This window comes from Salvelinus namaycush, chromosome 14 (assembly GCF_016432855.1).
Source record: "Salvelinus namaycush isolate Seneca chromosome 14, SaNama_1.0, whole genome shotgun sequence".
NCBI classification, from domain to species: domain Eukaryota; kingdom Metazoa; phylum Chordata; class Actinopteri; order Salmoniformes; family Salmonidae; genus Salvelinus; species Salvelinus namaycush.
Genome location: NC_052320.1, coordinates 28,766,215 through 28,792,154, shown reverse-complemented (window position 1 = coordinate 28,792,154; position 25,940 = coordinate 28,766,215). Strand labels below are relative to the sequence as shown.

General features: G+C 43.1%; 2 protein-coding genes and 1 pseudogene across 5 annotated transcripts; 1 reads left to right on the top strand and 2 right to left on the bottom strand.

Annotated features, from left to right (window-relative positions):
* LOC120058683 overlaps positions 1 to 11,802 on the bottom strand; it is a 51,321-nt pseudogene extending 39,519 nt beyond the window's left edge.
* On the bottom strand, positions 57 to 15,890 carry LOC120059365 (chloride transport protein 6-like). 3 transcript variants are annotated; one of them, XR_005478142.1, is made up of 6 exons: positions 15,703 to 15,890; positions 4,507 to 4,659; positions 4,071 to 4,191; positions 3,001 to 3,133; positions 2,056 to 2,158; positions 57 to 200 (listed from the first exon to the last, which is right to left on the bottom strand). XR_005478142.1 is itself a non-coding variant. In XM_039008369.1 (5 exons), exons 2-5 carry the CDS (start codon positions 4,518 to 4,520, stop codon positions 184 to 186), a joined length of 285 nt encoding a protein of 94 aa, XP_038864297.1. In that variant the 5' UTR covers positions 4,521 to 4,659; positions 15,703 to 15,890; the 3' UTR covers positions 57 to 183. The 3 variants fall into 3 exon arrangements, 2 of the variants coding, with proteins under 2 accessions (XP_038864297.1, XP_038864296.1); XM_039008369.1 differs by lacking the exon at positions 2,056 to 2,158; XM_039008368.1 differs by lacking the exons at positions 57 to 200; positions 2,056 to 2,158 and having other exon boundaries at positions 2,658 to 3,133.
* Positions 14,910 to 24,080, top strand: LOC120059363 (methylenetetrahydrofolate reductase-like). Of its 2 annotated transcripts, none has more exons than XM_039008366.1 (12): positions 14,910 to 15,021; positions 15,276 to 15,527; positions 15,658 to 15,896; positions 18,115 to 18,225; positions 20,178 to 20,371; positions 20,860 to 21,110; positions 21,423 to 21,557; positions 21,780 to 21,960; positions 22,130 to 22,312; positions 22,757 to 22,858; positions 22,955 to 23,074; positions 23,535 to 24,080. In XM_039008366.1, exons 2-12 carry the CDS (start codon positions 15,277 to 15,279, stop codon positions 23,796 to 23,798), a joined length of 2,031 nt encoding a protein of 676 aa, XP_038864294.1. In that variant the 5' UTR covers positions 14,910 to 15,021; position 15,276; the 3' UTR covers positions 23,799 to 24,080. The 2 variants fall into 2 exon arrangements, with proteins under 2 accessions (XP_038864294.1, XP_038864293.1); XM_039008365.1 differs by having other exon boundaries at positions 15,273 to 15,527.
* Positions 24,081 to 25,940: the final 1,860 nt, after the last annotated feature.

Below are 25,940 nucleotides of genomic sequence, written 5' to 3'. Positions count from 1 at the left end.
TGTGTGTGTTCATGCTTTTGTATGGTACGGTGTTTCCCAGCAGTTACCTTGGGGTGGACATGTCTTATGCGGTACTTGTCCAGCCTCTTGTTGATGTAGTTGAAGAAAGTCCCGAGCAGCCCTTCCACCACCCCCATCAGGACAAAGAAGGCCAGGTCAACCACCGTCCACAGATGGCACTTCTTATCCCCATCTGAACACTGTGGGAGAGGGAGAGGGATGGACATACATGGAGGTGTAGAACTTAAGTTACTTTATCATCATATGCACACACAGAGCCATACAAAACACTGTACCCACATCGCAGCTCTGCCACAAAAATGGAAGAGGCAATTACTCAAAAGAGAAAGGAATGAATTGGTTTGTCTGTGTAACCGGTGTGAAATGGCTAGCTAGTTAACGGGGTGTGCGCTAATAGCATTTCAATCGGTGACGTCACTCGCTCCGAGAACTTGAAGTAGTTGTTTCCCTTACTCGGCAAGGGCTGCAGCTTTTGTGGAGCGATAGGTAACGATCTTCGAGGGTGACTGTTGTCGATGTGTGCAGAGGGTCCCTGGTTCGAGCCAAGGTTGGGGCGAGGAGAGGGACGGACGCAACACTGTTACATTATTGGAGCCGTGACCCGGATCACTGGTTGCTGCGGAAAAGGAGGAGGTCAAAAGGGGGGTGAGTGTAACCGGTGTGAAATGGCTAGCTAGTTAGAGGGGTTCGCGCTAATAGCATTTCAAATCGGTGACGACACTCGCTCTGAGACCTTGAAGTAGTTGTTTCCCTTGCTCGGCAAGGGTCGCTGCTTTTGTGGAGCGATAGGTAACGATGCTTCGTGCGAGGCAGTTGTTGATGTCCCTGGTTCGAGCCCAGGTAGGGGCAAGGAGAAGGACGGAAGCAACACTGTTACATCTGCCTCCAATGAAAAACCATGCCAGGCTTAAAACGACTACTATAAAATCGTAAAAAAGGTTGAGAGGTTTGACAACTATTGAAGAGTCAGACCGGTGCAGACTGCCACGAGGAAACATAACCAATAAATCATATGTTTTGTTACTGTCCTTCACTGGATCGCTTTTGGAGCCAGGTCCAGCAGTGGTTGTTAAGTCATAATGTCTGTGTTCAGATGGACCTACAAACAGTACTGTTAGATCTGAAAAAGCCCAATCAATCAATGGGAAATATGATTATACACTTAGGTAAAATATTTCTTTTTAGAGCAATCTTGATAGAACTGGTACAAATAGAGGTTCAAGACCCTTGCAAGACATCACAGTAAAATACACTATGTAAAATATCCCAGACATCACAGTAAAGTACCAAACATAAGGAACACCTTCCTAATATTGAGTTGCACCCTCTTTTGCCCTCAGAAAAGCCTCAATTCATTGGGGCATGGACTCTACAAGGTGTCGAAAGCATTCCACAGGGATGCTGGCCCATGTTGACTCCAATGCTTCCCACAGTTGTGTCAAGTTGGCTTGATGTCCTTTGGGTGGTGGACCATTCTTGATACACACAGAAACTGCTAAGTGTGAACAGCCCAGTAATGTTGCAAATTTTAACACACTCCGGTGTGCCTGACACCTACTACCATACCCCGTTCAAAGGCACTTAAATCTTTTATCTTGCCCATTCACCCTCTGAATGGTACACATACAATTGTCTCAAGGCTTAAACATCCTTCTTAAACCTGTCTCCTCCCCTTCATCTACACAAGAGGTCTCCAAAAGGTAGTTTGCGAGTTACCAGTAGCTCACAGCCTACCTATGAGTAGCTCGCCAAGCAATTCTAAAGGACGCTACATGCATTTTTTTCATGTGTTCCATCACAAACGGTCATAAACATAAAGCTCCCGTATCCAATCAATTTGACAGTGTTGTAGTGAAGGGTAAATGCAAATCAGATTTTTTTCCCACGACAGTTTACAAATTTCTTGTTAACAAACTATAGTTTTGACAAGTCGGTTAGGACATTCAACTCATGAATTATGGACAACTCATGAACTAGGGTGTACACATGTTTTGATTAATCTCATGTAGGTCTATTAAATTGAATGTAGGTTACCTGTTCTGCGTGTGCTCATGTGTGTAAAATTGCCTCGGCTAAGAGGGTAGGCTACCGGCACTGTAGGTCTGGTGGTGGGTAAACGCAGGTTAACCACCTTTTTCTGAAAAAATGCATTGAAAGTATAGGGAGAGTTACTTTTTTCACCGCGACCAGCAATCAGAGTTTACCCACCTAGTGTTTTTTACCACAACATCACTGGCTACTGGTAGGTCTATTTGAAGTTCATGGTAATTCACATTGTAGCCTAGTCTAGTAAATTGACCATGAGTGTGTTTGGGTGACCATCCCAGTTTCAGCCCCATTTCAGGTGTCCTGACTTTTCAGGCTACAAAAAAGGTCAATTTGTCAACAAGACGCATCAATTATTGTAGGCCTAATCAATGGAGGCCTAATCAATGGAGGCCTAATCAATGGCATTAGGCCCACTTTATGTTTTTTTTATAAACAGATATCTATTTCCATTCATCAGAGTGTACATGCAGTGCACAGTTTGGACACTGGAATTATTTTGGAGTGGATGAACATGCACAGGTAGCCTACTTTTTTGAAGGGATTTGTTTTACAATCAGATGAAAACATCTTGACTGGTTGTGTTAATGCCACATTAAAAGGTTAGATGACATCTTTATTATTAGGCCCATAAACAATGTAACGCACGTACACCCACCCAATAGAGACAGCCCTGTTCAAAGAAAACACAGAATAAGCCTGGTCCTGGAACTAAGAAGTACTTTTACATGGAGATTCTTCATTGAGCATGCTGTTTAGTACAGGAGGGGGATAAGTTTTGCCCTTCAGATCAGATGGAAGCCTGTCCATAATCACATTCATTATGGCCTAAAACAGGGCTCCCCAATTACATTCAGCGATGGGACAAATTTGGCCTATTGGGAAACCCTGATCTAAAATGTCAAACTGATCCTAGGTCAGGTCCTGTCTCACCGTCCTGGTGGAAAAGTTGGTGGATGGCCACCTCCTGAGAGTTGGAGAACAGAGTGGCCATGTCGTTGTATGTCTTGTTGGGACAGAAGAACTGGCGGATGGTGGAGTTGATGACGTTTTCGTTGAGTGACACCTAAAAAAACACCATATCCAGATTACAAAAATGACCCAACACGGTCATTATAATTACAGATCAAGCTGCACGTGCAGGAGACATGTGAAAAAGAAAAGACTCTAGTCTAACAGAAATGTAATCCTAACTTCAGTTTAAGTTGGTATTTACCCCTCAACTCATAAGTGTGAGTTATTAAGACACATTTCCATCCTTAGGTCTTCATGGCTAAAAGCCATTGAATGGGAGTATGTTTCTATCTATTCTTACATGTATGCACTGCAAAATGTCTGTCCAGTGTGGGATCCATTAAAAATGCTAAATTCCACTTCTGAAGGACCTGAGTGTACACTAGACTAGAGGCCTGGAGAGACTGGTTAGAAATATACCAAAGATCACAGCCAAAGCATTGAAACATGAAATATTAATACAGTGACTGTGTAATACTGGAGTGGGAGTGTGTTCTGCCAGATTAATTGGTTCATTTACACTAAGCAAGTTCCTACACAGCTCAACCAGCTGAGCAGTGGTACTGGGGTATGTTCAATTAAGAGAAATGTTGAAACTGGGGTATGATCAGTGATGCTGCAGATAGAAATGTAATGAGCTGAGCTGACTCGATTCTCTATTCTACGTGACAGACAATTATATTGGTTTTAAACAATGCACCCTCCTGAACCGCCCCCCTTGTTAGCAGGGTTGGGATCAATGACATTTCAAGTCATTCAACACAGGCGACTAGTCTGCCGAAAGATGTCAGAGAGACAATAGAAAACACACAAGACAAACTTTTTAAAGATGGCTTTTGTTTGATTATAGGTTGTTTTATGATCATGTGTGTTTCAATATGCTTTCAGTGCTCGTTTCAGGATGATTATGACATTGTTTTATGGTTGTTCATAAGTTGTTTTTTATATGCTTCACTTTTTTTAATGAAGTTCAGCTCTACCAAACGTACCGGCGCTGTACTGTTGTTGCTGGTTGTGGGGGAGGCCAAGTCGCGACATTCGCCCAATGTCATGGACGCCACGAATATCACCACCGTCGTCACCATGGCGACCAGCAGGCTCTCCAGGACCCTAGAGAGGGAGTAGAGGAAGAATAAGAGATGAAAGATAAATGACAACCTTTTTGAGACGAATGCCTTTCCACTCAGACGAATGCCTTTCCACTCAGACGAATGCCTTTCCACTCAGATGGGAATGTTGATTGATTGAAATTATTTGATAATTAGGCTAAGAGTAGAAGACTACACGACATATATATGTTTCATATATTAATTATTAGAAAACAATATTTTCAACAACTGCAGCAACTAACACTACAATGACATAGGAGCATAAAAGGTGTGTGTGTTCATGCTTTTGTATGGTACGGTGTTTCCCAGCAGTTACCTTGGGGTGGACATGTCTTATGCGGTACTTGTCCAGCCTCTTGTTGATGTAGTTGAAGAAGGTCCCGAGCAGCCCTTCCACCACCCCCATCAGGACAAAGAAGGCCAGGTCAACCACCGTCCACAGATGGCACTTCTTATCCCCATCTGAACACTGTGGGAGAGGGAGAGGGATGGACATACATGGAGGTGTAGAACTTAAGTTACTTTATCATCATATGCACACACAGAGCCATACAAAACACTGTACCCACATCGCAGCTCTGCCACAAAAATGGAAGAGGCAATTACTCAAAAGAGAAAGGAATGAATTGGTTTGTCTGTGTAACCGGTGTGAAATGGCTAGCTAGTTAACGGGGTGTGCGCTAATAGCATTTCAATCGGTGACGTCACTCGCTCCGAGAACTTGAAGTAGTTGTTTCCCTTACTCGGCAAGGGCTGCAGCTTTTGTGGAGCGATAGGTAACGATCTTCGAGGGTGACTGTTGTCGATGTGTGCAGAGGGTCCCTGGTTCGAGCCAAGGTTGGGGCGAGGAGAGGGACGGACGCAACACTGTTACATTATTGGAGCCGTGACCCGGATCACTGGTTGCTGCGGAAAAGGAGGAGGTCAAAAGGGGGGTGAGTGTAACCGGTGTGAAATGGCTAGCTAGTTAGAGGGGTTCGCGCTAATAGCATTTCAAATCGGTGACGACACTCGCTCTGAGACCTTGAAGTAGTTGTTTCCCTTGCTCTGCAAGGGTCGCTGCTTTTGTGGAGCGATAGGTAACGATGCTTCGTGCGAGGCAGTTGTTGATGTCCCTGGTTCGAGCCCAGGTAGGGGCAAGGAGAAGGACGGAAGCAACACTGTTACATCTGCCTCCAATGAAAAACCATGCCAGGCTTAAAACGACTACTATAAAATCGTAAAAAAGGTTGAGAGGTTTGACAACTATTGCAGAGTCAGACCGGTGCAGACTGCCACGAGGAAACATAACCAATAGATCATATGTTTTGTTACTGTCCTTCACTGGATCGCTTTTGGAGCCAGGTCCAGCAGTGGTTGTTAAGTCATAATGTCTGTGTTCAGATGGACCTACAAACAGTACTGTTAGATCTGAAAAAGCCCAATCAATCAATGGGAAATATGATTATACACTTAGGTAAAATATTTCTTTTTAGAGCAATCTTGATAGAACTGGTACAAATAGAGGTTCAAGACCCTCGCAAGACATCACAGTAAAATACACTATGTAAAATATCCCAGACATCACAGTAAAGTACCAAACATAAGGAACACCTTCCTAATATTGAGTTGCACCCTCTTTTGCCCTCAGAAAAGCCTCAATTCATTGGGGCATGGACTCTACAAGGTGTCGAAAGCATTCCACAGGGATGCTGGCCCATGTTGACTCCAATGCTTCCCACAGTTGTGTCAAGTTGGCTTGATGTCCTTTGGGTGGTGGACCATTCTTGATACACACAGAAACTGCTAAGTGTGAACAGCCCAGTAATGTTGCAAATTTTAACACACTCCGGTGTGCCTGACACCTACTACCATACCCCGTTCAAAGGCACTTAAATCTTTTATCTTGCCCATTCACCCTCTGAATGGTACACATACAATTGTCTCAAGGCTTAAACATCCTTCTTAAACCTGTCTCCTCCCCTTCATCTACACAAGAGGTCTCCAAAAGGTAGTTTGCGAGTTACCAGTAGCTCACAGCCTACCTATGAGTAGCTCGCCAAGCAATTCTAAAGGACGCTACATGCATTTTTTTCATGTGTTCCATCACAAACGGTCATAAACATAAAGCTCCCGTATCCAATCAATTTGACAGTGTTGTAGTGAAGGGTAAATGCAAATCAGATTTTTTTCCCACGACAGTTTACAAATTTCTTGTTAACAAACTATAGTTTTGACAAGTCGGTTAGGACATCTACTTTGTGCATGACACAAGTCATTTTTCCAATAATTGTTTACAGACAGATTGTTTCACTTATAATTCACTGTATCACAATTCCAATGGGTCAGAAGTTTACATTCACTAAGTTGACTGTGCCTTTAAACAGCTTGGAAAATTCCAGAAAATTATGTCATGGCTTTAGAAGCTTCTGATAGGCTAATTGACATAATTTGAGTCAATAGGAGGTGTACCTGTGGATGTATTTCAAGGCCTACCTTCAAACTCAGTGCCTTTTTGCTTGACATCATGGGAAAATCTAAATAAATCAGCCAAGACCTCAGAACAAAAATTGTAGACCTCCACAAGTCTGGTTCATCCTTGGGAGCAATTTCCAAACGCCTGAAGGTACCACGTTCATCTGTACAAACAATAGTACGCAAGTATAAACACCATGGGACCACGCAGCCGTCATACCACTCAGGAAGAAGACGCATTCTGTCTCCTAGAGATGAACGTACTTGGTGCGAAAAGTGCAAATCAATCCCATAACAACAGCAAAGAACCTTGTGAAGATGCTGGAGGAAACAGGTACAAAATTATTTATATCCACAGTTAAAAGAGTCCTATATCGACATAACCTGAAAGGCCACCCAGCAAGGAAGAAGCCACTGCTCCAAACTGAGCAATCATGGGAGAAGGGCCTTGGTCAGAGAGATGACTAAGAACCCGATGGTCACTCTGACAGAGCTCCAGAGTTACTCTGGAGGTAGGAGAACCTTCCAGAAAGAAAACCATCTCTGCAGCACTCCACAAATCAGGTCTATAATGGTAGAGTGGCCAGACGGAAGCAACTCCTCAGTAAAATGCACAAATTCTAAAAACCTGTTTTTGCTTTGTCATTATGGGGCAGGGGTATTGTGTGTAGATTGAAGGGAAAAAACGATTTAACCCAATTTAGAATAAGGCTGTAATGTAACAAAATGTGGAAAAAGAGAAGGGGTCTGTATACTTCACAAATGCACTGTATATATAACTATATAACGCAACAATTTCTAAGAGTTACAGTTCATATAAAGAAATCAGTCAACTGAAATGAATTAATTAGGTCCTAATCAATGGATTTCACATGACTGGGCAGGGGTTCAGCCATGGGTGGGCCTGGGAGGTCTACCCACTTGGCCTATGCTCTCCCAGGCCCACCCATGGCTGAACCCCTGCCCAAAACAACATTGGAGGCAGCTTATGATAGAGAAATGAACATGCAATTCTCTGTCAACAGCTCTGGTGGACATTCCTGCAGTCAGCATGTCAATTGCATGCTCTCTCAAAACTTGAGACATCTGTGGCACTGTGTTGTGACCCAACTGCACATTTTTGAGTGGCCTTTTATTGTCCCCAGCACAAGGTGCACCCATGTAATGATCATGCTTTTTTTATCAGCTCCTTGATATGCCTCACCTATCAGGTGGATTGATCCTGTTGGCAAAGGAAAATTCTCACTCACAGCAATGTAAACCAATTTGTACAACAACTTTAGCGAAACAAGCTTTTTGTGCAAATGGAACATTACTGGGATCTTTTATTTCAGCCCATGAAACCTGGGACCAACACTTTACATGTTGTGTTTATATTTTTGTTCAGTAAAGGGGGATAATAAATTATGCAAGTCATTTGATAGACTCCAGCTCTGTCTGCTGGTTTCATAGTGGATCTACAAAAATACCCACATAATACTCACACCTCAAACATGAACAATCAATGTCTGTGCATGTGAATGAGTGCTTGTGCCTTGAACTCTCCAAAGTTGAGCAGGCCGAGTAGCTGGAACGAACCCCATTTGTTGTAGTTTATCCCATAGTGAAAGAAGTTAAGGGTTAATGTAGTCGACATGGAGCAGAAGAGCTGAGGGGAGGGAGACACAGGAAGAGGGGTACCTCAGAGCAGCAACTGACTTACAATGACTTTATCTAGCAGAAAAATTGCCTGCGTGTGTACGTATGTATGCGTGTCCGTCAAACCTACCACTTTCAGGTGAGTGCCTGGTTCCAGAAAGAGGAGCCTTCCTCCAGGCTGAAGAGGGTGCCCCCTATAGGTGCCCCAAACGCAGCAGCCACCCCGGCCGCAGCCCCCGCCGACACAAAGTCCTGCTTGTCCCTGTAATAAAGATTAAGCACAGACATTTAACTTATAATGATGAACTACTGCGCTATTAGCACTTTACACTAGTAGAGTGAGTCCCTGTACCGGTCACTGTGGAAGTAGGGGAAGTCAAAGTTGATCTTCTTGAAAGTGATGCTCTGAAACTGAGGTAGGCCGGCTCCCACGATGGCTCCGCTGTGGATCATTGGACCCTCCTTCCCCACAAACAGACCTGAAGGATCAAACACGTAGTCAGAGGCGGAACAGACGCATTGGTACTGGATTCCTTTTAGTTTAATCCTATAATGTTTGCATCTGGAAAGTCAGGGTCGTATTCATTAATCCACACCGTAGCAAAATGTTTTGCAACAGAAAATGAATAATAACCGTTCTATTGGACAAGTTCAGGTAGTCTGTTGCAGTCCGTTTGGTGCCTAGTGAATACGACCCAGTTCCATCTATGTTGTAGTACCTCCGGCTACGGTGAAGAGGACTCCGATGGCCTTGCAGAGGAAAGTACGTAGTCGGACTATTCCGGATATCTTTACTCCGTTCAGGTAGCTCTTGATCTCTGGGATTCCCGAGCCTGCAGCTACAGGCTAAATGACACAGGACAGGGACGTTCAGTAGGAGTTGGGACAATTCTAATATGATACCACTAAACAAGCAAATAAAATGTAAAGAACTATCCCACAGTTTGAAAAAAAACAGCAGTTTTGTAAATAAGCGTATTGTCAGAGGGATTATGAGCATGCACATTACTTCTGAAAATGAAGGTATGGTCAGTACAGGCAGACTACTGATTAGTGCACTTCAGATAAGTGCCAGCTCTTTTGAAGTGTGCTATAGTTTGGTCGTCCCTTTTTAAATGCTTCTGATAACTGCATGCTTTGGTTTAGTGCACGCCATCCCAACAGTCCCAAGCCCCTGCATTTTTCAGGAGTTGACTGTAATAGCATAACAATAGCATGAAAGGACATGTTAGGTATTTGTGTAGATCAGCCTTACCTCGATGAGGACCAACACACTGGCGATGAAGATGAAGGTCATGTTGAAGGCCAGCAGCTCGAAAAGCGACAGTGTCAGGCAGCCTTTCTCACTGCACTCCTCCACAGCTAGCAAACACTGGCTAAGGAAAAACCCTGTCTGTCACACACCTCACTGCTCTAAACTAACTAATATGTTGATTTGTGAATTATGAAAACTGTCATGCATGTTCAATATCAGAAAGACATGATTCATTTGAAATATTGACGTTTTTGAGTGAAATATTCCATCTTCCAAAAATAGATACATTGCCTTACAAAAAAGTTCACGAAAAGGCCAACCTGAAAGAAAAGAACATAGTGTCAAGAATTTAATGTGCATTTTCTAATGAATGCAGCCATTTGGCAGTAGCACTTGGCATCGTCCATACCTTCGTCATACATTATTTCCAGAGGATGTACAGAGCGTCATTGTTTTTTGCTTACCGGTATGTAAGCTAACCAAAAATCAGCATGTCTGATTCTACATGCAGGATAGAAAATGATGGCACTTACCAGGACTACTGAAACTCCAATTGCAAACACCAGCATCCACCTCACAGCTTCGTACTTTGGGCTTTCTAATATGTGATAGGAGTACCCATGTTAGAATAAATGTAAATATAGACCAACCCAGCACAATTGCAATATGCAGTTTGTGGACATTAACTGCAAAAAAACCTTTAACATTTTAATCACTAAGTAACAACTTTGTAACTGACTTAAAACATGTATTTATCACTTAAACAATACAACGTTTAATTTCTTAGTATACCTTAGTGTTCATTCCCTCCAGAACTTCAACATATGGTTCATTGATGCACCTGTCATAATCCAGGCTCTGCCAAAAGATAGAGAGAGAACCATTTGGAGATGAGTCAGAGTGTGTTTAATTATATAGATTTTCTAGTATCTTTATCTGACGAGACAGATTTCAATGGTACTCTGGCAACAGATGTGGTCGAGAGCTAGCCTGGTTCCAGATCTGGTTGTGCTCTTGCCGACTCCATTGTCAAGCCAACATCTTGACGTTCATCTGCTTCTAAGGGACTTCTCACCTCATAATCTTTCCTTGGAAGGATCACATCCTCCTCATCTTGAGTTTCCCCAAGAATAGTCTGGAAATGAGAAGGTTGAAGAATGTGACGTTGACATTAGGCCCTATGCATACATAATTTTAAAAAACAATGCAGAACTATGTCTGACAAATAAGGTTATTGCAGTACTGCTTTCCAGTCCTCATTAGAAGATAGCTGGCACTTACTACACATAGTGCCACATAAGTAATACCCCCAACAAAAGAGCAAGCTGTTGCTGAGGTTTCTTCCTGAGTCATCATGCAAGGCTGTGAATAGTTTGAGGGGAATTAACAGCTAGATGTTTTAACTCTCTTTCAACATACACTTCTTCAGACAACTAGTGCCCCCTTGTCAAACTGTCCAATTGGGTGTTTGACAAGGGCCTCTTAAACGATGAACATCATGATCATGCAATGTTTCTTGATAAATGGAATGGGTCGTGCTTGCCAAGCATCAAGCTAGTGTAGTGCCAGTGGCTACTAATCAGCATAGTTTCTAACCACTGTCAGCTAGCTAGCTGTCATGTTGTTAAGTTTGACTCAGTACAAATTTCCTCAAAACATTTATTCAGCCTATTGCTATTCCGACAGCTATATAGCAAACATAGTCTAACTCAATATTTCTTCATTTATCTAGCTATCATACAATATAGCTAGCAAGCTAAACTTCTATTATATAATAATATATGCCATTTTTAACAGATGCGTTTATCCAAAGCGACTAAGTCATACGTGCATAAATGTTTAGCGTATGAGAACATCACAACAGAAGAGGGTTTAGCTTTCTCCAGCCATGGTGAAGAAGTCAGGACACAGGCTTAGTTTTTCTTGGAAATCTCGCACAAAATATTTAGCAAATTTAGGCATTTCAACACATTATGCAAATGATCTCATACCAGTTCCTCGGGTGTGCGGGTCTCTTCATCCCTGCAGCAGCATTGACAACATAAGCAATTCCCACAGCTCGCCATCTTCGCTGTTGTCTCTTCAGCACCACACTTCCCACAATGTCATGTGATGAATAAAGACCGGAGGGAGTAGTTTACGAAAAAGTACTTCTTCGGTGGGGTTTATTAGCAGCTGGCATCCAACGTTATGGAGCATTACCGCCACCTACTGTACTGGAGTGTGGGCCAGAGACAGGGAGAAACTCAAGTCGACCTTCCACCACTTTGCTCTTAAAAAAGATAACAAAATATTTGAGACAATATCTAATAACGTACTGCTCAATATACTCTTAACTCATTTCCTGTATCCCCTTCTCCCTCATACTAGATCTCAGCATCTCCCTTTCCCTCTGATACTGCCCACATGGTAGCAATACATGTTCCACGGTCTCTGTTTCCTGGCAATAATCACACTTTCCTGTTGGATGCTTTCCTATCACATTTAAGGTCTTATTCAACCTGATGTGTCCCACCCTTAATCTTGTAAAAATAGCCTCCTCTCTTCTGTCCCTTCCTGCCGTCCTCCCCTCCCGGACTTTCCTCTGTACTTTAAATAAATCCCTGCACTTAGTATCGCTATTCCACTGTTCCATATCAGTTTGCAAACAATGTAAACAAATATATTTAAAAAATGCAATTGAGTTACTAAAGCCACATACAAACATGGTCTCTTTTTTGCTTTCTTGAGTAAGACAGCTCCAAAATGCAGGTGTTTCAGCCTAGCTCAGTGCTTTCTGTGGTGGTGGGGCTAGCCAGCAGAAAATACAGAGTGTTGCGCCTGAATGGCTCAGTTTTCTGTCACTCATCGGACAGTACATTATCGCCAAGTCTAAGGTTAGAGCTCAAATGTTAGCCCCTTGGGTTCTGCCATAGAGTTATATTAGAAGTGCCAATCCAAGAAGGCTCGAGGTCATTGGTCAGAATGACATCAAATCACATATCTACAGTAGCTTTGATTGGACTGATCATGTCAACATCTTACTTTCAAAGTCTTAGCCAGCAGTCATCATCAGTTGTCATCAAGTCAAATCAAATCAAATCTAATGTTATTAGTCACATGCACCAAATACAACCGGTGTAGACCTTACGGTGAAATGCTTACTCACGAGCCCCTAACCAACAATGCAGTTTAAAAAAAAATACCAATAAGAATAAGAAATAAAAGTAACAAGTAATTAAAGAGCAGCAGTAAAATAACAATAGCGAGACTATATACAGGGGGTACCGTTACAGAGTCAATGTGCGGGGGCACCGGTTAGTTGAGGTAATATGTACATGTAGGTAGAGTTATTAAAGTGACTATGCATAGATGATAACAACAGAGAGTAGCAGCAGTGTAAAGGGGGGGGGGCAATGCAAATAGTCTAGGTAGCCATTTCATTAGATGTTCAGGAGTCTTATGGCTTGGGGGTTGAAGCTGTTTAGAAGCCTCTTGGACCTAGACTTGGCGCTCCGGTACCACTTGCCATGCGGTAGCAGAGAGAACAGTCTATGACTAGGGTGGCTGGGGTCTTTGACAATGTTTTGGGCCTTCCTCTGACACCGCCTGGTATAGAGGTCCTGGATGGCAGGAATCTTGGCCCCAGTGATGTACTGGGTCGTTCGCACTACCCTCTGTAGTGCCTTGCCATACCAGGCAGTGATGCAACCCGTCAGGATGCTCTCGATGGTGCATTTTGAGGATCTGAGGTCCCATGCCAAATCTTCTCAGAACGCCAAACGGCGTTCAATGTGCCTCACCCTAATCATTTGGTCTATTTTCACCTCTTAATTTCACCTACTGTTCTAACTTGGTGGTGCACAAATAGCCTATAATCTGTTTTAGAGACATGTAATCATTGAATATTGTAAGATATTTCATTGTCTGTTTATGTGCCCCATTTATTTATCCTACGGTTCTGACTGGTACAGGGAGTACATTGTAAGAATGGCCCATGTTCTAAATTCTGTCGCTGTAAAGTGCAGAACAAATTATTATGTTGACAACGTCCTTCATCGTTTGCTCATTGTTGTCTTAATCGAAATTACGGAATGCCTCTTATCTGCTTGTCATCCCCTTATGCCATAATTTGTACAACTCAATTGTCAGTAGAGCAAGTCTGCCATATCAGCTGTTTTTTTAAGGCAGTAAATGAGGCTGAATGAACTGTTTTCCGCTGCCAGACAAGGCTATGCTGAAAGCCAGGTTTAGCAGTGGTAAGGTCTTGTGACTCTGCTGTTGGGACAGCTTTATGTAGGCCTTAACAGCTTGTGGGCACCGTTTGTCACCGTTATAGTGCAATTAATGTATTGTTTCGTGTTGTGTTGTGTAGTGGCTTTGCTGGCATGCGTCAGACTTTTTTTGTTGCGCCACCAAGATTCATGCTAAAATCGCCACTGGTACTGTCTAATGTCTTAAGTAGTTAAACATTACTCCAACCTCGTGAAAGTGACAAACTGACACGTTTTCAGGAGCAGTTTCTGCCTACCTTCATGCTCATACTGCTGTTTTTGACTATACTGCTGCTGGATCAGCCTACCTGTCAATAATGAGTGATTTTGTGGATTTGGCACATGCGCACTTGGTCAAAAACACTACATAATCACAGACAATACATTTTTTCGGTTGCTTGTACATCATTATTTATACCTTTTTTGGAAGTACATACCGGGCGTGACGGCAGTAAATGAAGATAATTGCTCAGCCAAACAGATAATTGCTCAGCCAAACTCCATATTTGGTTAGTAATTCAAATATGTTGACATTAACATGTGCAGAGCTGTCTAACGGGTCGATCACACCTACAGTGTTCAAAATGATATGCAACATCTGCTACCATTTCTGTCATTCCATCAATGCACACAACGTGATGTATACGTTCGATAAATCCAACTATGCACCACACATAACGCACTGCAACAAAATGGTGCAAGGCAAACACAGCATTCCATTGGACATGTATGTACTTCTGGTATACCAAAACGTCAAAACACTTTGTGTGATCGAGGCGTATTTTTTCATAATCATCGTCTGTCTCCCCCTTTTAGCCAACTAAACTCAACGATTACGATGCAGTTGTGCGGTAAGTAGTGTGAGCGGACTGGAGCTCTGACCTCACATAAAATTGTATTTTTGTTTTAAAACGACTTATTTAAGCACCCAAAGAATAGCACACATAACAATGTCGTGACTCGTGTGTAATTGGGCTATTGTTTGAGCGCTGAAAAAACACTTCATTATGTGATGCCGGAGCTCCAGTACTCCTGTACCGCTCAACTCCATTGTAAATCATGGAGTTTCGTTTAATCGGCTATCTCCCCCTCTGCCCAGACGCTGGAACAGGACGAGGAATATAAGACCAGTCACACGTTGTAGCAGCTCACATAGCAGAGGCGAGCCTGTGAGCATATTTAGCTAACGTTACGCCTGCAGAATAATTTGTGGAAGAATTGAGAGAAACAGGTAAGTTAGTTATGCATTTGTTGCCGAATGTTGTGCATGATTGCTCACGTTAACTAACTAGCTAACATTATCTTTGTAACGTTAGCTGTTTTGCTTATTCTTTTCAGTGGATAACGTTAGCTAGCTAACAGTAATACATGCTGGCTAACGTGTCTTTCAGTTTCACATGTTTTCGCCCGTGTGCGAGCGAAAGTGTAAGCCAACTCGTGATAGTTTGACTCCCAAACTTCAAACACTGTTTTTGGCTGTAGCAGCATGGTGAATCAAGTGCAGAGAGTCGAAGACACATGGCGAACATGCAGCAAAAGCGACTCAAGTGGCGCGAGCAACAGCGGTTGCGAGAGTTCCAAGGAAAGCTCTCGCTCCTCGACGCCCGTGTTGGACACCGACCGCACGGACAGGCTACGGGAAAAGATGCGCCGCCGGACGGAGTCGGGCGACCACTGGTTTTCCCTTGAGTTCTTCCCCCCTCGCACTGCAAGTGGAGCTGTCAACCTCATCTCTAGGTATGTAGCAGAAACTTTGGCTTTGGCTTGTTCTAGTAACTAAACACTTAGTTTTGAGTTAAACTATCAACGGTTGAAATGTATCACCTGCTAATCAATGCAAATTTTCCTCCCATTTATTCCAATTCAGATTTGATCGCATGGGCTCAGGGGGGCCCCTGTTCATAGATGTTACCTGGCATCCGGCGGGGGACCCGGGTTCGGACAAGGAGACCTCCTCCATGATGATCGCCAGCACAGCGGTCAACTACTGTGGCCTGGAGAGCATCCTGCACCTGACCTGCTGCAACCAGACCAAAGAGAAGATCACTGGGTACCTGAGCAAAGCCAAACACCTTGGCCTGAAGAACATCATGGCTCTAAGAGGAGGTAGGGCCTTTTGGCATGGACTAGGGTGACATTGTACTTAGACCCAGTTCTAAGGTCAGTTTTCACTTTCACTTTTTTTTCTTAAAGTGGAACTGACAGCGTTTTAATTACTTTGCAGCTCTGAAACAGACATTCATATCAGTCAAAAATATCAAATTTGTAGTTTATGCTACAAAACCTACTTTATTAGAAGTTTAAAAAAAATGTGGTTCTATTTTACTCAAAACTCCATGATGTAGAGTAAGGCATTTTTGGCATAATAGATGGATGCAGCTCAATGCATGATTAATTAGCTAATTCACCAATAGTATTCTTGGTAGTACAACAAATATTGCGATCAGTTTGTATACCAGGCCAGCTGTGATTTACTGTTTACTGCCTCCAGCACTTCGGGATACACTGTTTCAATTGCAATGACTCAATGTTTTGGACAGAAACCTACAAATGTATTAAATGCTGTACATGTCTATAAAATAATGTCCTTCTGGATGGTTCTCCCATCTCTGCAGCACTCCGCAAAACACCAGTCTCAAGGTGAACAGGCGACTCCGGGATGCTGGCCTTCTAGGCAGAGTAGCAAAGAAAAAGCCATATCTCAGACTGGCCAATAAAAAGATTAAGATGGGCAAAATAACACAGACACTGGACAAAGGAACTGCCTAGAAGGCCAGCATCCCAGAGTTGCCTATTTAATGAAGCTGCCAGTTGAGGACTTGTGAGGTGTCTGTTTGTCAAACTAGACACTCTAAAATACTTGTCCTCTTGCTCAGTTGTGCACCGGGGCCTCCCACTCCTCTTTCTATTCTGGTTAGAGCCAGTTTACGCTGTTCTGTGAAGGGAGTAGTACACAGCGTTGTACGAGATCTTCAGTTTCTTGGCAATTTCTCGCATGGAATAGTCTTCATTTCTCAGAACAAGAATAGACTGACGAGTTTCAGAAGAAAGGTCTTTGTTTCTTGCCATCTTGAGCCTGTAATCAAACCCACAAATGCAGATGCTCCAGATACTCAACTAGTCTAAAGAAGGCCCGTTTTATGATTTCTTTAATCAGGACAACAGTTTTCAGCTGTGCTAACATGATTGCAAAATGGTTTTCTAATGATCAATTAGCCTTTTAAAATGATAAAGTTGGATTAGCTAACACAACGTACCATTGGAACACAGGAGTGATGGGTTGCTGATAATGGGTCTATGTAGATATTCCATAAAAAATCTGCCGTTTCAACTACAATAGTCAATTACAAGATTAACAATGTCTGCACTGTATTTCTAAATGTTATTTTAATGGACCAAAAAATGTGCTTTTCTTTCAAAAACAAGGACATTTCTAAGTGACCCCAAACTTTTGAATGTGTGTGGGCATTACTAAAATCTCAATCGACCAGTCTACTAATCCATTCAGGTGTATTGTGTGGCTTTTTGTGAACACTTTCTAATGATCTAAAGTCACGCTGTTGCTACTGCCATTAGACAAACAGTCCAGTTCAAAGTGAATGATGGCAGGCCATGTGGCAAAATACTTATTTGTATATAGGCCTACTGTAGCTCTGATTGGCTCCTGAACAAGACTGACATTTTATTTACTTAAGTACCTTATTAATTGTCAAACGAACGGCCGCTTTCCTACTCTATATTGCTATAGAATTTTCACACATGCCTTACTGTCAATTTCAAACATTGTGAAAAATGACTATATCAAAGTGCTCACTTCTCAGAATAGTACCCAAAAAAAGCATAACATGAAAAGATTTGAATAAGATTTCATGTTGCTAAAACGCTGTCAGTTCCACTTTAATTGTTACGGTTAGGATTTGGGGAGGGTGAGCTGATCCTGGGACAACTTCTACACAGCAAGGTTGGTCCATTTGTAGGAATGTTTGTGTTTTGAGGGTCACCCTGATATTTTGGAGAGAAGTTTCTGTTTGAATGCATGATTGCAGCCTGTTGCGTCACTCTCACTCGGCAAGATCTGTGGTTCACATTGCTGCCCAAGGTCACGTCCTGTCACTTGCATTGGAGCCTCTTGCATCATTCACTCTTCAATATTTTTGGTTTGCATTTATGCTCGTGGTCATATATCGCAGAGTCTGAGTGAACCTTATTTATCCAGGTTTTACTCATTGAGATGACGTGTCTATTTCAAGAGTCTTGGCTAACTAGCTAGGACTCATAGTGACAAATTCCCATTAAACACCATGTTTTCATGATCTCTTTATAGATCCCATGGGGGCTGACTGGGAAGAGGAAGACGCGGGCTTCAACTACGCCACAGACCTAGTCAAACACATACGCTGCGAGTTTGACGACTACTTTGACATCTGTGTTGCAGGTACGTTTGAAGCAAAATGTATTTATTTTTTACAAAGCGTCATCCTATTGTAATTATATCCTTATGTCAGGTAATTTGTGAAAGACTTTAAAGTAGGCTGTTGTACCTACTGATACGATGTGAGCATTTTATCACCCCAAAAACCATTTTAGTGCTACAAGTTGGTATAATGTGACCCACCACCTGGATTCGGTCCTATATAGCAACATTTTGAGATGGTGTTTTTTTAATTTTTTTATACATTGTATAAAAGTAAAGACTGAGAACTAGACAATTGTATATCATACACTGCAGTTGAGGGAAAAAAGGGAAAGTAATTCTGCTTTGAAAGTTGATGAACTTGTAACCCCACTTTTGAGAAACTGGCCATCTGACAGTTTTGGTACACATACTGGAGAGCTCTTTGTCTACGCCGATTCATCATCGTTCACACCCTCTTAAACGTTAGCCCCACCCATCTCTTTAAGGATTCACTTGAGACCATGTGCTAAATAGAGTGAATACGCTAGTGTAGTTAACATCCAAAGATTTCAAGACTAAAGTGGGAAAGTAGTATTAAAAATGCATTATCTAGTCCTTGGCCTATATGCTGTAACTCTGTTTGAGTCGCTTTGCTTTATCTTGGCCAGGTTGCAGTTGTAAATGAGAACTTGTTTTCAACTGGCCTACTTGGTGAAATAAAATTCTAATCTGACTTTGGTGCAGGTCATGTTTTTCTTCACATTACGGTCTCTGGTAAACACAAACATCAAAAAAATATGTTTGTCACATGCACAAGATGCTGAAGGTGTAAACGGTACAGTTAAATGCATAGTGGAAAATTTGTTAAGACGTCTAGCTAGCTAAACAATGAACCATAATCTCAACTCATAATACCATGCATGTAGCGAAAGCTAACCAACTAGTTTGAATGTTAGCTAGCTAACATTAGGTTATAACTAGCCATGCAAATGGCTTTCTGAGATACGACTAATATTACTACACAGATCATACACATAACGTTAGCTAGCCAGCCAGCTAACGTTAGCTAGCTAACAGTAGGCTTTAACTTGCAATGAAATATGGCTCTCTGACAAAATGAGTAACTAATATCTGAAAATTGTCGCTACCTGTATACATGGATGAACGCTTCTCCCTCTGTCATCGATGCCATGGTTGCCCTGCCCTTAGTTTGACAATGTCATCCAGAGACGGGTGTGTTGTATAACAGCCTCCTGTTATCTTTTCGACTCTCTCCGCATTTGGGAATCATCTCTCTGCTTCCACCGTGCATTCCACTGATTTCAAAACTCTGTCAACTTCTTCTGTGACAATACTGTTAATTGACGTTTCTTCTGATGACAGTGATGGGGGAAGACTTCAATGATTTTTTCCCCCCTAAATCAGGGATTTTTTGATTAGTCTGATTCATTTTCAGAGTCCTAGAGAGACAGCATGGCATGGACTACTTTTTGGAGGACATCACAACTTTTTCCTGCTGATCTTTGTCGATGGTGCTATTAACTTCAGGGCAGCAATGCAACACTTTCAGTTCTTCATGATATCTTTCAAAAAATGCCACGTTAGAAAGGGTTATCCACACATACTGAGCAACTCATGTTATAGACCGACGCATGCTACATGGCAGACAATACGAACTCATCTCTCGGGCATGTCCAGCCCATCCACTATCTCAGCCAATCATGGCTAGCGGGAAAGTTCCTGTATTTTTCCGTGGCTAAACCAAATAGGCTTGTAATAAAAACATCTTATTTACAGATGGCATACAAGTTTGTTAATGAGGCACATGAAAGTTCACATGTTCCAGAAGGCAATTCTGCCCAAAAAACCTTTTTTTTGTAAAATGCATCTCCTGTGAGGTAGTGACATGTATGCCTAACTTCTTGAAACTGGTCACAAATGTGACCTCAAACACACACACACTGAGCATTAAAACCCTTTCATTGTGGCAGGCTACCCCACTGGCCACCCAGAGGCGGAGAGCTACGACGAGGACCTGAGACATCTGAAGGAGAAAGTGGACGCTGGCGCCGACTTCATCATCACCCAGCTCTTTTTCCGGGCTGACACCTTCCTCAAGTTTGTCAGAGACTGCAGGGCCATAGGAATCACCTGCCCCATCCTACCAGGCATCTTCCCTATCCAGGTACTGTTGGATATGGGCCTAAACTGAGGGGTGTGTGTGTGTGTGTGTGTGTAAATAAATGCACTAACTACTGTAAGTTGCTCTGGATAAGAGCGTCTGCTAAATGACAAAACATGTAATGTTTGTGTGTGGTCAAAGGCTACATTTGTCAAATGTTTAAAGGGAGGGGTAGTCTTTTTGAACAGAACAGTCTTTCTAATATGATAGCAAAGGTGTAACAAATTACCAAGTACATTCAGTGTGATTCAAAACACAAATTTTCTCATAATTGGACCATTGTCCTTTGGAAATTTTAATCAATTCTACATTGATGCCAGTCAATACAGAAATGTAACACTCCCACCGTGACGTGTGTAATTTGTCCTTTTTCATTGTCTTAAGTGTGTCTTTGCCATGTGAGAGTATATCAGTTGCATGGAGACATCATTTGTTCTTTACATTTTGTTTTTCTGTCAGTACCTGAACCAGTAGGATTTGTGGTTTTCCAGGGCTACCAGTCTCTGAGGCAGCTGGTCAAGCTGTCCAAGCTGGAGGTGCCTGAGGAGATCATGCGTGTCATCGAGCCCATCAAGGACAACGATGCGGCCATCCGCAACTACGGCATTGAGCAGGCTGTGGGCATGTGCCGCGTGCTGCTGGAGAGCGGCGAGGTGCCGGGCCTCCACTTCTACACGCTGAACCGCGAGGTAGCCACCATGGAGGTACTGCGGCAGCTGGGTCTGTGGATCGAGGACCCCAGGTCTGTCAATTGCCCTAGATTGGATATCTTTCAAATACTTTGGGTTGCGCTTGATTTAGCTTACCCAGTATTTAGGGGGAAACCCTAAAACTAATGGCATGTTTGACTTCTGAGATGTCACGTTTTCACACATAGTGTGGGTACCATTTGTAATTGTGTGTGTATTACCGCACTTTCATTAGTCCTGGAACATTTAACAAAGATTTCACCATGTGAAGTGATTTCTAACTGGCTAGGTGTTAGAATGGAATGTGCACTGTCTTGCCTGTTCCTAGCACTGATGGAGGGTTTGGGGTCTACTTGGATTGCCAGGCGGACACTCCCCTGGGCGGTGAGCGCTCATCCCAAACGCAAAGTGGAGGACGTGCGGCCCATTTTCTGGGCCTCCAGACCCAAGAGCTATATCTACAGAACACAGGACTGGGATGACTTCCCCAATGGACGATGGTGAGCAACACTGGAGAAAAACTTTGAAAAGTCAGAATTTCTCACCGTGGCTAGTTTTTGGGTGTAAATTATGTTGTTCATTCAAGGCTTTTTTCACACTACTGGACTGAGCCAAGCTATACTGTGATGTCATTAAGTGATGTATAACGTGAACAAGTACTGTATAATCAGTGAACAGGCAATGTTCCCAGGTCTTGTCAGCTTGGCTCTGTGTTATTTCAGGGGAAACTCATCCTCTCCGGCCTTTGGTGAACTCAACGATTACTACCTGTTCTACCTTAAGAGTAAGTCGTCCAAGGACGCCCTGCTGAAGATGTGGGGCGAGGAGCTGACCAGCGAGCAGAGCGTCTACGAGGTCTTCACCAGTTACATCACGGCCCAGCCCAATGTTGCCGGACACAAGGTGACATCCGGACCTCTACACTTTGGAGTGAAAACAGCCCGAAACGTTAACTTTCATGAGGCGCCTCATAAATTCAACCATGCGCATTATGACAACCACTTAAAACAAGAACCTAAACCCTTGACTTGCACTTTGCTCATCTGACGTCTCCTGACCTCTCTTCTCCTAGGTGATGTGTCTGCCGTGGAATGACGACCCGCTGGCCCCGGAGACCAACCTGCTGAAGGACGAGCTGGACAAGGTGAACCGCAGGGGAGTCCTCACCATCAACTCCCAGCCCAGCATCAACGGCAAGCCCTCCTCAGACCCCATCGTGGGCTGGGGCCCCCCTGGTGGCTACGTCTTCCAGAAGGTAAAGTTTGGCGTCTGTGGTTTGATTGTGGGGATGACCAATTATGTCTTATTATTTAAAGCCTCATACATGCTTATATTACTGTACCTGCATGCTTAAAGTAAAGTTTTCCCAAAAAGAATAAGGTAGGCCTAGTAAAAGGAGTGGGCAGGGGGATGTACACTTGGATCACTATTTAGAAATACCCATAAATCCATTAGAATTATCAATGATTACTACTGGTTTAGCAAAATTAAGGCTGTCAGTTTTTCTTTCTTATCATGTTATTGAGAGTGGTTGATTCACAATCTTTCCTAGAAATGAAAGAGCATGAATAAATCAGTCTTTTGTGGTATTGTTGATCGACAGTGGAGGTTTTTCAAACATAACAGCTCTTGTATCACATGCATACCAATCATGAAATGACATGAACCTTATACTGTGCCACGTTTACAAATTCAACAGGCTTATCTGGAATTTTTCACCTCAAGCGAAAATGTCACCGCTCTCCTCAAAGTGCTAAAGAAGTACGAGCCTCGCGTCAACTACCACATCGTCAACGTTCACGTAAGTTCTCAACTACAGGAATTACATCTACACATATTTTGTGAATTGGAACAGTTTGCTAGAATGATCTACTGGGTGATTTGTATCCATCTACAGGGTCAGAATACTACGAACGCCCATGACATGCAACCCAACGCTGTGACATGGGGCATCTTCCCCGGCAGGGAGATTGTCCAGCCCACCGTGGTGGATCCAGTCAGCTTCTTGTACTGGAAGGTAAGGTCAAAGGTCATCTCATTAAGCTACTCGGCCCCCTTCCAGGAACATTACCCCCTATGCACTTGTGTAGATATACAGCAACTGGTTTGGTGTAAGCAGTTCAGTGAAAACGCCTATCAGCAAGATGGAGGGTGCTCGGGGTTGTTTCTGGTTGTGGACTGTGCCCATGACTCAGATGAGTTCGTGGAATGGTTGTCATTTAGTTCTCTAACATTTTAGTGGAGTATGGTACTTGAAGTACAGTTTTGAACCCTCCACATCATCTTTTTGAGCTTGAGCGTTTGACACAACAACCTCCCGTGAAGCCTTTTCAAAACCAGAATTTTGTGTTTAACTTCATCAGCAAGCTGTATCAGTTACCAGAGCTGTAAAGATGAATCTTTAGCGACAAGCCTGAACCCCCCCCCCCCCCTTTCTGGAATGTGTTGAGTTAATTGTTCTCGCCTTCTTTTAATAGGACGAGGCCTTTGCCTTGTGGATCGAGCAGTGGGCCAAGCTGTACGAAGACGAGTCCCCATCACGTATGATCATCAAGTATATCCACGACAACTACTTCCTTGTCAACCTGGTGGACAACGACTTCCCTTTGGACAACTGCTTGTGGCAGGTCATTGACGACATGTTTGAGCTGCTTGACAACCCCCCGGAGGAGCAACCCGCAGAGCAACCTGCAGAGCAACCCAACGATGAGCAATCCGACAAGGAACAACCCGGAAAGTAACCATGGCGACAGTTACTTCTTTTTTTTCCCTGGTGCTGCTATCGATAACTTTTCACTCAACAAACACCACAAAGTACTTAACTACAGTATAAAACCATACAGTATATACTCCAAAAATATATAATTTTTTTGAAAACTATTTTATTATCTGGAGGATGGATCTTAATCAAGAGGTACTTCAGTGAATGAGTACGATGACAAATACAGTGCATTTGGAAAGTATTCAGACCCTTTCACTTTTTCCACATTTTGTTACTTTACAGGCTTATTCTAAAAATGATTATCCATTTTTTTTATTTAATCTATCTACACACAATACCCCATAATGACAAAGCGAAAACGTGATTTTATAAATATTTGCAAATTTATAAACCAAATAACTGAAATACCTTATTTACATAAGATTTATGACCCTCTGCGATGAGACTTGAAATTGACCTCCGGTGCAACCTGTTTCCATTTATCATCGTTCCGATGTTTCTACAACTTGATTGGACATGATTTGGAAAGGCACACCCATCTATATAAGGTCCCACAGTTGACTGTGCATGTCAGAGCAAAAACCAAGCCATGAGGTCGAAGGAATTGATCTTAGAGCTCTGAGACAGGATTGTGTCGATGCACAGATCTGGGTAAGGGTACCAAAAAATGTCTGCAGTATTGAAGGTTCCCAAGTGGCCTCCATCATTCTTAAATGGAAGAAGTTTGCAACCACCAAGACTCTTCCTAGAGCTGGGCGTCTGGCCCAACTGAGCAATTGGGGGAGAAGGCTTTGGTCAGGGAGGTGACCGAGAACCCGACGGTCACTCTGTCAGAGTTCCTCTGGAAATTGGAGAACCTTCCAGAAGGACAAACATCTCTGCAGCACTCCACCAATCAGGCCTTTATGGTAGAATGGCCAAACGGAAGACACTCCTCAGTAAAAGGCACATGACAGCCCACTTGGCGTTTGCCAGAAGGCACCTAAAGGACTCTCAGACCATGAGAAACAAGATTCTATTGTCTGATAAAACCAAGATTGAACTGTTAGGCCTGAATGCCAAGCGTCACGTCTGGAGGAAACCTGCCACCATCCCTACGGTGATGCATAGTGGTGACAGCCTCATGCTGTGGGGATGGTTTTCAGTGGCAGGGACTGGAAGACTGGTCAGGTCGAGGCAAAGATGAACGGTGCAAAGTACAGCGAGATCATTGATGAAAACCTGGTCCAGAGCGCTCAGGACCTCAGACTGGGTTGAAGGTGAACCTTCACAACAGGACAATGACCCTAAGCACACAGCCAAGACAACGCAGGAGTGGATTCGGGACAAGTCTCAATGTCCTTGAGTGGCTCAGCCGGAGCCCGGACTTGAACCCGATCGAACATCTCTGGAGAGACCTGAAAATTGCTGTGCAGCGGCGCACCCCATCCAACCTGACAGAGCTTGAGAGGATCTGCGGAGATTAATGGGAGAAACTGCCCAAATACAGGTGTGCCATGCTTGTAGCGTCATCCCCAAGAAGACTCGAGGCTGTAATCGCTGCCGAAGGTGCTTCAACCATATACTGAATAAAGGGTCTGAACTTATATACATTTTTATTTTTGCGAAAAATAAAATGTTTTGTCATTATGGGGTCATGTGTGTAGTAGATTGATGGAAAAAACAACAATTTAATCAATTTTAGAATGAGGCTGTAACAATGTGGGAAAATCAAGGGGTCTGAATACTTTCCAACTGCATTGTAACACAGGGAAACGTTTTGTACTTTTTAAACCATTTTAATTGTGTGTTTGGTGTATCTATCTAAACGTATGTGGACAACCCTTCAAATTAGTTGATTCGGCTAGTTCAGCCACACCCGTTGCTGACAGGTGTATAAAATGGAGCTAACAGCCGAGCATTCTCCTTAGACAAACATTGGCAGTACAATGGCCTTACTGATGAGCTCCGCGACTTTCAACGTGGCATCGTGATAGGATGCCACCTTTACAACAAGTCATTTCGTCAAATTTCTGCCCTGCTAGAGCTGCACCGGTCAACTGTAAGTGCTGTTGTTGTGAAATGGAAACGTCTAGGAGCAACAACGTCTCAATCGCGAAGTGATAGGCCACACAAGCTCACACAACGCGAGTGCTGTAGCGCGTAGAAATCATCTATCCTC

Bases quoted from the DNA above. Each gene is read 5' to 3' on its own strand.
- LOC120059365 (XM_039008368.1), bottom strand. The intron at 3,134-4,070 runs GTACGTTTGGTA...GTGTTTTTTTAG, and splicing joins GCAACAACAGTACAGCGCCG to GTGTCACTCAACGAAAACGT.
- LOC120059363 (XM_039008366.1), top strand. From the start codon at position 15,277: ATGGTGAATCAAGTGCAGAGAGTCGAAGACACATGGCGAACATGCAGC. The intron at 15,897-18,114 runs GTAGGGCCTTTT...ATCTCTTTATAG, and splicing joins CATCATGGCTCTAAGAGGAG to ATCCCATGGGGGCTGACTGG. The intron at 18,226-20,177 runs GTACGTTTGAAG...TCATTGTGGCAG, and splicing joins CTTTGACATCTGTGTTGCAG to GCTACCCCACTGGCCACCCA.